We start from the raw sequence: 12,529 nt of genomic DNA on the forward strand, positions 1-12,529 counted from the left end.
AAAACAATTTCTTTTGTGGAAAGAAAAATTTTTTTCTTCAATTCGTAATGCAAATAATTTTTTCCGCCAAGATATTATTTTTTTCTGTGTATATATTTTTCTAAACTAATTTAAAAATTTTAATGACAATTAATATTTTACCCTGAGAAAAAAAGTATTTTTTTAAGTAATGAATTTTAAAAAATTTTATCATTAATTTCATATTGAACTTGAAGAATAATTTGACTGAAAAATCAAAATTTATTTACACTATTTAAAAAAAAAAAATCAGCAAATTTCAAACTAAATTCAGATTTCTCCAAAAAATTATTTTCAATAAAATCTTCGAACTTTTACACAAAAAATATTTTACATTGAAATTTTTCGCGCAATTTCTTATAGGCATAAAAAAAAAGTTTCTAAAATTTATTTTTTTTCTTTCTGTAGACAAACGGAATTTACAAATTGACATCCATTAATATGCTCATGTGTTTAAAATTACAAGATTTTTAAAATAACTTACCTGTTAAATATTTAAGTAGTTTAGAAATTGCCGCCTAATAAATATACTAATTAGCCAAATTTTAGTGTTGAATAAAAAAAAAAATGTATGATATTAATTTTAGTCAGAAAACACTTAGAAGTTAACTAAAAAAAGTTAATGAAGAAAATTAAGTAAAAAATAATAATAGTCGTAAATGAGCTCAAGGTCAAGGTCAGACCTATATTTTTGAAACTGAGAAAATATAAAACACTTTTTAAAATAAACTTGAATTAAATACTAACAGAACTATTTTTAAAGAAGAGTCATGGCGCGTCGGTGGCAAAAAAAAATTAATTAAAAATAAATAATTAAGTAGAATAGGATGTGTGGTAGTCGACTACTGGGAATTATTACAAACAACCCTCGTGTAAACTCCAGGACCCGCGTAACTGTAATGCGTGTATCGATTCTTTAATATAAAAAGTAGGTCAATCCTAGGCCTCGCCTAACTTTCCCAGTCTTTTATAATTCACGAGGGGCGGAAATGGGTCATTGAGGGTAAAAATGATTCATCATTTTTACTGTTAGCTTTTTATACGCAGTAAAAAACTATGAGCCTGCGATCTGGTGCAAATGATTTGGTGTAAAATCTTAAACACCGCTGGGCTAAAAATTTTATTTAATTGACCATTAAGTCTAAGCTTTTTGCTACCATACAATACAGATTTTTAACAATATATATATACATATATATAAATTTTAGAACATTGACAAGTTACATGACTTATGCTGTCAATGAAAAAAAATAAAAAAAAAGTTCTCATTAGGGCGAGATAAAAAATGGTTTTATAGAAATTTCTATTCTAAGTTTTAATTATTAATTAATATCACTAATAGAATCATTAATTTATCAACTTTAAACCATAAAAAATCTTATAAAGGTCGTAAATACCCCCAATGAAATTTTTACTTGACCTAAGAAATTTTTTGCATAATGAATTTAAAACTCAAATTTTCGCGCTTTTTTTCTATTTATGATTACAAAATTTATGAGTTCTAAGTCAAACACCGGTGTGAAAAAAAAACATGTGTTAAAAGTACACCACATTTAACACCATGTAAATTCAGGGACCATTTTTACACAAAAAATTTTTTAAATCCATTGAGAAGTAGTCAAAAAAAAAAAATTACACAAGTGATTTTTTGGTAATCCACACAATTTGAAAAAACCAGTAACTAAATAATTAGCAGACTTACCCACTAATAGGATTGGCTGCTGATACTTATTGTGATTCCTTGATATATTTATATATTTATAATTATACCAACACTTAAAGAAAATCGATAATAAATAATCTGTCTACGTTGACAATAAACGGACAATACTGTTTGTACCCAAATAAAATCTCATATCTTGCGAGGTCGTAAGCGAATGGATTCTAGTATATTGTATGTTCGATAAAATAAAAACCGATTCATATTATATGAATTTACTAAAAAACGTGTGTTTGACCAACGAGCGTACAAGAGTAAAAAATTTAATAGAAAAAAAAAAAAAAAAAAAAAAAAAACAAGTACGTGTGAACATTGCGAAAGCATTGAGACCTTTCGCTCCAATATCTCATACATTTTAATATAAATAAATTTATAATTGTTTTTTGAGTCATACTCAGTAATATGAAGAATAACTCAAGTTATATTGTCTCTATTATATTTACAGATGTCTAATCATGTTTAGAATTACATTATTTACTTGTTTTACATATAATTATATTTATGTTGCCTGTGAATGGAAAAAAAGGCATAGTTTCAATGTAAAAAAATGCATTTTATGGCTTTTTCAAGTGCTATAAATCAAAATTAATGAGTGCTGGTTATGTAATGAAATTTTAACGATTTGTAAGTACAAAAAATGAAAAAATAACGCCCAACGTGGGGCTCGAACCCACGACCCTGAGATTAAGAGTCTCATGCTCTACCGACTGAGCTAGCCGGGCAGACACGTGCTGAAGAGCACGTGTTCGTGATAAACAACTCCGAAAACTAACAGTAAAATTCAATATATTATTTGAATTAACCCGTAGATTTATGTAAAATATGTTAATTTTAACAATACTATTTGAAATATTTACATTATAATTGATAGACATAGAAATTAACACTTTTACTCCAAAAAATTAAAAATTTTTTTACTCCAAAAATTCAGTCTATGCGATTTGTTTAGACGTAAACTTCTTCGGTTGCACAGTGAAACATTTTTCGTATTTTTGTAAAAAAAAAAGTGTGTTAACAATTTTATGTGAAATATTTAACATTTTTGTGTGTTAATTTAACATACAATTACACTGTAAAACATTTTCGATATTTGTGTAAAGAAAAAAGTGTTAAAAATTGTGTGTTAAACATTTAACATTTTTGTGTGTTAATTTAACACACTGATTTTGTGTTGTTTGATTAGTTCATTTTTAACACAAAAAATGTTAATTGAAACAAAAGTAACATTTACTGTGTTACTTTTCAAACAAGTGTTAACACTTTTAAAATGTAACTTTAACATAGAGCGCGTGTTAATTCATTAAAGTAACACAAAGAATGTGTTAAATTTACCGTAGTCACTTGTTAAGCTTAACATAAATTTTTATGAGTCTCAAAATAACACAAATAAAAGTGTTAAATTAACACTTCATGTGTTGCAGATAACATTTTAATGTGTTAAAGTTTCAGAACCGGTAACAGAAAATGTTAACATTTTTTTGTGTTATTTTTTTAACACAAATGATAAATGTTAAAACAACATAAAAATTTGTGTAAAATGCTGTTTTAACACACAGTTTTGTGTTAATTTATACAAATTCTTTTACTGTCACTCATCTTTTCGTAGGATCGAGATAGAGATTTTATAAGAATGAATGAGTTCTATGCGAGCTGCTAAATTTCAAGCAGGACAAGTATCCATCTTAAAATATATTTCTTAAACTGTAAATTTTCTATAATTATTTTTTTTTTATCCATTATAAAACTTATTCATGTAGTGGATTGGCGTAAATAAATTAATTAATTAATTAACAAAAAAAAAACCATTACAATAATTCGGAGCTCTTAATCATAAATAATTCTTACAATTAAACATTTCATTAAATTACTTATAATTATTACAACATTTATTTCCATTTAACAATAAAAATTTGATCATCTTCCATGACCTTCAACCAGGTAATTTCTAACTCTTACTAATTACCCCCACTCACACACTCCGCTCCAAAGCGGGAAAAATTTCGATTCTGAATTTAGCTTCTAATAATTTTTGAATTTTTTTTTAATGATAAATTATAAAAAAAAAAAATATATTTTAAAAAATTGCACTTTTAGTTTTTTTAATTTTCTACACGTGCATATTTTTTTTTTTTTTTTTTTTTTTTTTCATTGAATTTGAAAAAACAAATCGTAGATTGCAGGCTCCAGAGCCCGCGTGAACTTGAATTACTAAAAGCTACAAATAAAAATTTGTTATCTTTAAACAAAATGATAAATCGCACGATTTAATAAATAATTCATAATCGATAATTAAAGTATATGATAAATAATATTAATATAAAATATTAAAATCAATTGTATAAATATGCAAAAACATAAACAATAACAGTGACATGTATCTGACAGCAAGAAAAATAAAATAAGTCAAGTATAAAATGTTTATTGACAACAAACGATTCGTTTGTACATAGCTCGGAAAATATAAATAAAAAAATATGAGGCGCGTCAGTTGGTAGTCGACCTCGATATCTCTTCGCGTTCGAGATTCATGTCAGCCTGAGCAAGATGTTTTAATAGTAGAGAATAAATTATATATGTAATGGCGTTACATCTTTTTTTAAATTTAAAAAACACGCGCCATTTGCATTTTTCTCTCCCCCGAAAATAACGCAAGCAAATCCATTGACTGCCATTTGCTGCCATATTTTTTCGACCCACTTATTTACACTCCGACAAGTTTTTTCGATATTTTTATCCGATACCTTTTCCTTGCTCAATTTGATATGACAAATTGTCAGCGCATGCTCCATAACTATTTCACTGGCGCGAGCGACTACTTGTTTATTTGAATTTCCCGCGACTAGTCTGACCTGGTCGTCTTTATTAAAATTGGCATCGTCCATAACAGACAGGGAAGATGTTTTCAGGTATTTCGAGTACTCATTCAATACCTCATTGGTGCCGACTATCGATACGGTCTTTTTATCCTTAACAATATGTTTGAAAATCGTTACACCAAAACTGTGATCGTCGCGCAACCCCGCGTTCCCCAATTTTTGTTTTATAAAAATTTCCTCTAAATTTTGCTGGCCAATCAGAACAGCGTCGCCGAAATTAAGACTATTAGCTAATTTTAATTTAGCCAATTTCAATGTCGCGCGCGCATCCTCAGTCGGGCAATGACCGCCTTTATTTTCTTGAATCCTCTCATTCAAAAATTCCCGCGCCAAAACTTGTAATTTTGATTTCCTGTATCTGTCACCCGTAATATTATAAATAACTGACGTGTCAATAATGTAAGGGTGCAACATTTGCAGAGCATGGAGATCAGCGTACAGACTCTGCCCTACAAGAATAGCATCCGGTGGTAATAATTCTCGTATTTTCTGTTGGACATCTGACAGTTTTGTCGTGACGTTACCCAGTAGTTTTTCTGTTATTCCACTGTACTCAGTTAAATAATTTGTTATTTTATTTTCCGGCTTCACCAGAGTTTCATAGACAACATCCATGTTCTCATTGACGATGCAAATTCTCGCGAGTTCGGATCCGTTTGTTGTCAGACACATTTCACAATCAAGTCCAAACATCGGTGACTTGGGAGTTACTTCTAAATAAACATCTTTTGTGAAAATATAATCTCTATATTTGGAAGCTAAGGCACCAGGCCATCGGACAGGACAATTTTCATCTATAAGTTGGCTCAGTGATAAAAGTAACTGCGTTCGAGGAAATTTATCACTAGGCGGTAACTCAGGACAAGGATCAATTGGAACAGAATCATTTTGCTTTGCGAGCTGCTGCATGGGAAAGACGTATCTGAGTAACTTGACGATGTCTCCGGTCTTTTTCTCTGCCGCTGGAAGAGATCCGTACTTGTCTATCAACTTTTTACGCTCTGAGGATGTCAATGGAACGGCTGCTATTTGCTCGACTACTGACCCGTCTATTGTCGCCGGGGTCACCACTTCCAGACGATGCTCTAGAAGATTTTTTATGCTGGGAAACAGCGACTCGTATGAGCTGAAGTGATACATAGTGAGACCCTCGACGACAAATACGACAGTGTGCGAAAGTTTGTTGTATTTTTCTAAATGGCACCATCTGGATGGTAAATACGGCGACCCATTGCCGACCAAAGAATACATCAGAAGATGCTGGATGTCTGAGAGGAAAATGGGAATACGATCTCTGGGATCAATGTTTACAGTCAGACTTGCACTTTCGCCGGCGGCTTTCAGACGAAAACGTGGTTTTGATGTCAAAAGCTTTTTTCGCTCTCGTAACTGCTGCTTCAGTTTCTGGTATTCTTCGCCAATCAAACGAGGCTTCTTGTTAACTTGAGGGTCTGCATCTTGTTGACCGTTGGAATTTTCTTCGCTGGTAATTTCGCAAGTTTTTTCATCCAGGGATTCACTGCAAGTTCGTTTTCTTCTTGGACTCTGAGCAGACATTTCTTCTTCATTGTTTGAATTACACGACTCGGCCTAAAAAAAAATTTTTGTTTAGAATTTTATAGTGATAAAAATATCTAGTGACATCGAAGGTAATGTTTTTAATTTTTTATGTCATTTTATTTAAAATAATTCCATGCTGCCGTCAGCAATTAATGAATTACTAAATATCTTATGCATTCCTATAAAAAGTTAAGACCGTATTTTTATTTCTGTTTTGCTTCCCATTTTTTTTTCAAATATTCAATGACGAACTATACAGCCGTATTGAAATTTATTAATTAATTAAAGTATTAATTAACGAAGAGACAATTTCGTCGAGGTATAGATTTTAAAAAAAAATTGCTTACAGTTGACATCAATTAGGAGTTAAATGAAATTTGGAAAATAAATTTTAGTGAAATCTCCATTTAAATTTCAAACTTTGTAAGCTAAAATTTAGTTACCAAATTTTGTATGGCTTCTAATTAATAACTGTAATTAATGTTTATTATATTTGTTACCTCAGCGAAAATACAACTTGTCCTTTTTTTGAATTAATGATTTAACTTCTTTTTAATTAATTAATGAAATTTTAATACAATTATGACAGTTTGTCATTGAATAATTTAAAAAAAGTGGGAGCACTGTCTAAGATTGGCCTTAAATAAATTTAATTACATCGATAATAATTAATGGATTGTTACTATTGTCTGTGACTTCAATAAAGTCTATCAGTGTCACCCGAGTAACTGATAATTAAGATAAATATAATTAGCACTTGGTACATAGAAGCGTATTACCTAATAAATCGATAGAATGGAAGTAAAAAATTTATACAATAATTAATAATAGCAATATTTAAAAATTGATGTATATATATTTTGTAAATTTAGTTTTTTGTTAATTAAATAAAAGTAAAAAAATTGAACTTACAGATTTTTTAAGCTCCAGAGCTTTGGCTTTATCCTTATCATTGAGTTTTGCGATCTCTAAAAAAGCGGCAGCTTTTTTTTTTTTTTTTTCTAATCTTTGACGCTGTTTCTCGGTCGTCATTGTACTTATCACGAATTGTCACCCAATCTCTAATTTTAATAAGCATTTAACATAAACCTGAAAATTTAAAAATTACTGTCATTAATTTTTTCTTTTTAATTAATTAATTAATTTAAAATACTAGAATTTTTTTCACTTTGAAATGTCATTATAATGAAAGTCATTGATGGGAATTCGATAGATTAAAAAAGTTTTGATTATTTATTATATTAGTCCATTTAAAAATATAATAATATTGAAATTTCTCGTTTTCTAATAAATAGTAAATAATATAAAATAAAAACTGTCATGGAAATTCCCCCGTTGCTTAGTGACGAATTATTTATTTAATTAAAAAACAATTGGAAACATTTTTTAAATTACGATAGTAAAACTTTCAGTGTGAAAGTAGCAAACAACAATTTTGAATTTTTAAATAAACGAATTAAATACTGACACAAAATTATTTAAAAAATGTATATATATACAAAACATCTTACATATTTTTTAATACGCAATTTGTTCATAAAAACAAAAAAACATTTGGACGTCTGTTATTTCCTATATCATTAAAATTTAAAACGCTGAATTATAAAAATAAAATTATTTTAAAAAATTGCACTTACAGTTTTTTTTAATTTCCTACGTGTATATTTTTATTTTTATTTTTTTTCCAAATCTAATTAAAGAAACAAAAAATCCATAAATTATCAATTGTCGGCAATCTTTATGATCATTAAATTATTTTTTAAATTAAATTATTATTTTTATAATTAAATATAAAATTAACATTCGATCGCTTTTATAAATTTTTTAGGTTATTTGTTTTCAATATCATACACGTGGGTCGAATTTAAATACTTGAAATCAAAAAAATAATAACAATGATACAAAATGGCAGTCATTAAAAAAAAATTAATTTTTTGTAAGCAAAGTAAATACTGACAGAAAAATTTTTAAAAATGCGTGTAAAAAATTTTGACATTTTTTAAAAATATTTTCTGATGACAACTTGGTAACCAAAATCACTAAAAGTTTCAAATGTCAATTTTTGCATGATAAATAAAACCTTAGTAATAAATTAAACATTTAAATTTTAAATTAAAATAAATTTAGTGTAAAAAATATGATATATAACTTAAAAAAAAATCTAAATACCAATGAACATTACATACTTTGTTTTTGAATTTTAGTGGGAGAGCCAATAGCTTGCATTATTTTATTTTTTTCTATTTAAATAAATAACCTAATTAGTGCATAGTGTGTAATTAAACAATAAAGTAAATGCACTTTTCAAATTCATTGACTTATACAAAACAAATATGAACATATGAAGTTGGATATTTACTTTCCTCCACTTTTGATATGAGATAAATTATGAAGAGTTTCCATGAATAATTTTCGCGCTGTGGAAATTTAAATTGTGTAATTCGAAAATTTTATACAAGATGTCACTATTATTGAGGTAAAAGATTTTTTGAATTTGTGAAAAAATTAACTGATAATTCAGCGACACCTATAAGAGTAAAATGAGCGCGCGCGAAATTTAAAATTTTGTTGACAGAATAATTTTACTAAAGTCCGCGCTTGTGGATAAAAATATTTATGTTTATTTACTGTACTTAAATAAAGGAAATATTTTTACGATACGCAAGGTATGTTATCTTTTGTTGCTGTTTCATTATCTGAGAACTTCATGTTGCGAAAATAAGTTTATTATTCATTTTATATACATAATATCACTTAAACTGCGTTTTTTTCTCACTGATAAGTTTAATCTGTCAGTAACAAATAATATAAATATTCATTATTTTTACCTTGAAAAATTTTTCTAATATATATCTTATATTTTAATGTCTATACATATATATACATTAATTGATTTTCAAAAATTGATAATATTGTAAATGAGTGTAAATGTAACTGACAGTGTCATTTTTAAAATTTTGAAATATAAGGGAATTAAATGTGAATAGAATAAAAATAAAAAATGCACATTTATAAAATTCAAAAATCTTTAAGTGCATTTTTTCATTTTTATATTTTGAATTTTTCAATTCATTTATTCGTAATTCAAAATTTGTCTCATATTTGCTACATTCGCACTCGAAATTTTTTAGTGTATAGACTATGGGATAAAAAGTATATATTTTTTGACAGGAAATAGAATACCCATGAAGTAATAATTACTATCTTCCTCTAATAGTTATTCTATGTGATGTAATATTTGTAATGAGTCATATATAAGTGATAAATATCAATATCTCTACATACTTATGTCAATATTCGAATAATTATGATAAAACTACACGGAGAAATTGTTCTTCTTTTAAATACTACAGTGTCGTAGTAAAGCCGGACCATGTTGGCACCTGCAGAATTTTAAAAAATTACTCTGACCATTGTAAAGTTGCCAAAAATTATATTACAATTTACTATAACTATTCCTGATAAAAAACTTCGATTGAATCCGATAATAAATTCATGTGGAAGTCAATTAAAAATTCCCGAATTTTTAAATCTAATCAGAGTCAATCGGGACTGTAATTTACTATGGTCATAGTAATTTTTGATTGTTTATTTCGAATTCTGCAGGTAGACAACCTGGTCAAAGAAAAAAAAAAATTTTTTAAATAATATTTTTTGTAAAAAAATTATGGAACGATTTAAAAAAAAAGAAAGTGGGACAAATCGATTTTTTTTCTTTGCATAAATATTTAATACAAATAATTAAAAAAAAACGTATTTCATTTAGTTAATATGTATACCGAACACGGAAGAGAAACAACTATGCATACGTTTTCAATAAACAAAACTTTGTTATTGTTAACTCAAGCATGTAGTCGTTTTCATTTATTATATCATAATGAGGCTTTAGTTTAAACCAAAATAATATTTCAGTGTACTCATTACATCCTTATTTTTTTTTTTTTATTAAATCAACACCTTTAATAACTGAAATAAAATTTTTTTTTAAATTCCGCTTGATTAAATTTAAATTTTATTTTGAGATCGCATTCAATTTTCTTACGCTATACCTAATTAATTTTCTTTTAAATCATTTCCATTTATAAAAATTACACAGAAAAAAAAAATTCTTCCCTCGAGAAAATTTTTATTTCCATTTTGCCATACAAAAAATTTCGTTTTTTCTGTTTTTTCAAAATTAAATTTTCTATTATTCATAAACATGCGCGACAACAGTTTCATTTTACGCGCTCAAATTATCAAGTACAAAATGTGAAATTATGAAAACTAAAAAAAAAAAATTGATTATTTCTCTTCTAATAATTTTTCAAATAAAAATTTCATCAAAATTTGGTAACTTTTATTCTAAACAAAAAAAAATTTAATTATCATAAATATGAAAAAAAATTGTCAGTATATTAAATATCAAAATAATATATATTGTATACGTGAATGAAAATTTTTCAACTTTGTGCAACTTTTATGCCTGCATAAAATACATACGTTTCACATTTGTTGCTTAATAATGGAAATTCGCTGATGCACGTCCGTAAAAAGCAATATATTGACGATTACAGTTGATATATATTACATAGGAAGAGAAATGACATATATATACATGCATATATATGTCTATATATAGTATACATATATATACATTTATAGCTTGATTGCAAATTGATCGGTCTTAATTTTCAATTTAAAAAATAAATATAAACATTCATTTTTGCATCGATAAAGAGTGAAATATTACTGAAATAACAGCAAAAAAAAAAAAAACAATAAATATTGTTTCTGAAATATATGGGTCTCTCCCCCCTTTTCCCCTCCTCATACCTCAATTAAGTGATAAATAATAATATTTAAATAAAACTTAATTTTCTCAGTTTTGGTAAAATATTAACTGGCGGGAATATGAAAATTAAATTTAAAAAAAAAGAAAATAATAAATGTAATTACAGTTTACATTAAATATCGTAGCATGGATACTTATTATCTCGAGTGAAAGCGAGAGTACGTCTTATTATTATCTTTATAAAACGTGAATAATATGAATAGATTTTTTACACAAAATAATATGAATTACAAAAAAGCATAATTTAATTTTTAAGTATCATAAGTTATTTGTAATCAAAATTAAACTGTTCAATTTGCTACATATATTTAGTATATATATTATTTCAAATAACATATATATATTTACACTTGTAGGTCTACTTATTTAAAGAGAAAATGTTATTTAAAATATAAATTACGTATATGTTGGAATGGAAGCGCAATTTCTAGGTGAAATTGTCGCATGGAAGTCGTACGTCTCCATAGAGCAATCACCTATCATATGTACATTATAATATACATATATCTCGTGTAAATTCATCAGGTACCTAGGTCAAAACCAGCGCTCGACAATGCCATTGCGTGCTTATACCTGAAATAATTGCTTAACTATTTATTTAAACTACGTTTTTTCTACATTTAATTATTTTATATCCGTTCTCATCAAACGCATTTAATTTATATGCCGCCTACTTTTAAATTAATTATAGTTAACTACTTTTAATGATATATAACTATTAATAATAATGATAATGATCATTTTATATTGCGCATGGTCATGTTGTTTTTTATATTTTTGGCTTACATGACCTTTTTATTATTAAATTTTCATGTCATTATTTTTGTATTGGAAATCACCAAACCATAAATATATGTATGTATATATTAATATATATTTATAGCAAATTTAATAATAAATTTATGAATTTTTGTGAGTTATGTCAATGTTATATTTTATTTAAATCCGCATTCACTCTGGTACGGAGTTTAAATATTAAAATTAACTCTCTTGGCTTTGAAAATTTTTTTTGTAATAATATGAGCTACGTAAAAAAAATCGGTGGTGTTAAATTTCAACACTGAAAGCGGTGTTAAAATAACACAGCCGGTGTAAATATTTTTTGCCGGTGTAAATATTTTTTACCGGTGTTAAAATATTCTTCGATGTTTAAAATATTTAACTTTGTGAATATTTTTATTTACTTGATCACTACAGTTAGACTACTAGTTTAATTAATCAATTAAATTATTGGTGATTGAAATGCTGGGTGTAAAATTGTTTAATTTTTACATATATTACGTATAACATTAATAATTATTTAAATGTCCATATCAAAATTTAAAATTTCCTCCAGATAATATTCATTAAATTTTTTAATTTTTTTATATGTAATATATTTTTTTTTATAATTTCTATACGTGGAATTTTTTTTACACCGATTTAACACTGCCAAATTACACCACCTACACCGGTATTATTTTATTTTAACACCGTTCTTTTTACAGTGTAATAATAATAATAATAATAATAATAATAATA

General features: G+C 26.7%; 1 protein-coding gene, 1 long non-coding RNA gene and 1 other non-coding gene across 3 annotated transcripts; all 3 read right to left on the reverse strand.

The window, feature by feature from the left end:
- Positions 1 to 2,387: 2,387 nt before the first annotated feature.
- Positions 2,388 to 2,460, reverse strand: Trnak-cuu (transfer RNA lysine (anticodon CUU)). The gene has a single exon. It is a non-coding gene; the product is annotated as a tRNA-Lys (tRNA).
- Positions 2,461 to 4,141: 1,681 nt separating this feature from the next.
- LOC103579657 (RNA exonuclease 5) lies at positions 4,142 to 7,221 on the reverse strand (the record flags this gene model as incomplete). Its single annotated transcript, XM_014441015.2, has 2 exons — positions 4,142 to 6,204; positions 7,087 to 7,221. Coding segments are annotated over 2 exons (2,034 nt in total), but the record flags the coding sequence as incomplete, so codon positions are not given.
- On the reverse strand, positions 7,222 to 8,685 carry LOC128667380 (uncharacterized). The gene is made up of 3 exons (XR_008403349.1): positions 8,361 to 8,685; positions 7,812 to 7,864; positions 7,222 to 7,263 (listed from the first exon to the last, which is right to left on the reverse strand). It is a non-coding gene; the product is annotated as an uncharacterized LOC128667380 (long non-coding RNA).
- Positions 8,686 to 12,529: the final 3,844 nt, after the last annotated feature.

The sequence above is a fragment of the Microplitis demolitor genome, chromosome 2, assembly GCF_026212275.2.
Source record: "Microplitis demolitor isolate Queensland-Clemson2020A chromosome 2, iyMicDemo2.1a, whole genome shotgun sequence".
Taxonomy (NCBI): domain Eukaryota; kingdom Metazoa; phylum Arthropoda; class Insecta; order Hymenoptera; family Braconidae; genus Microplitis; species Microplitis demolitor.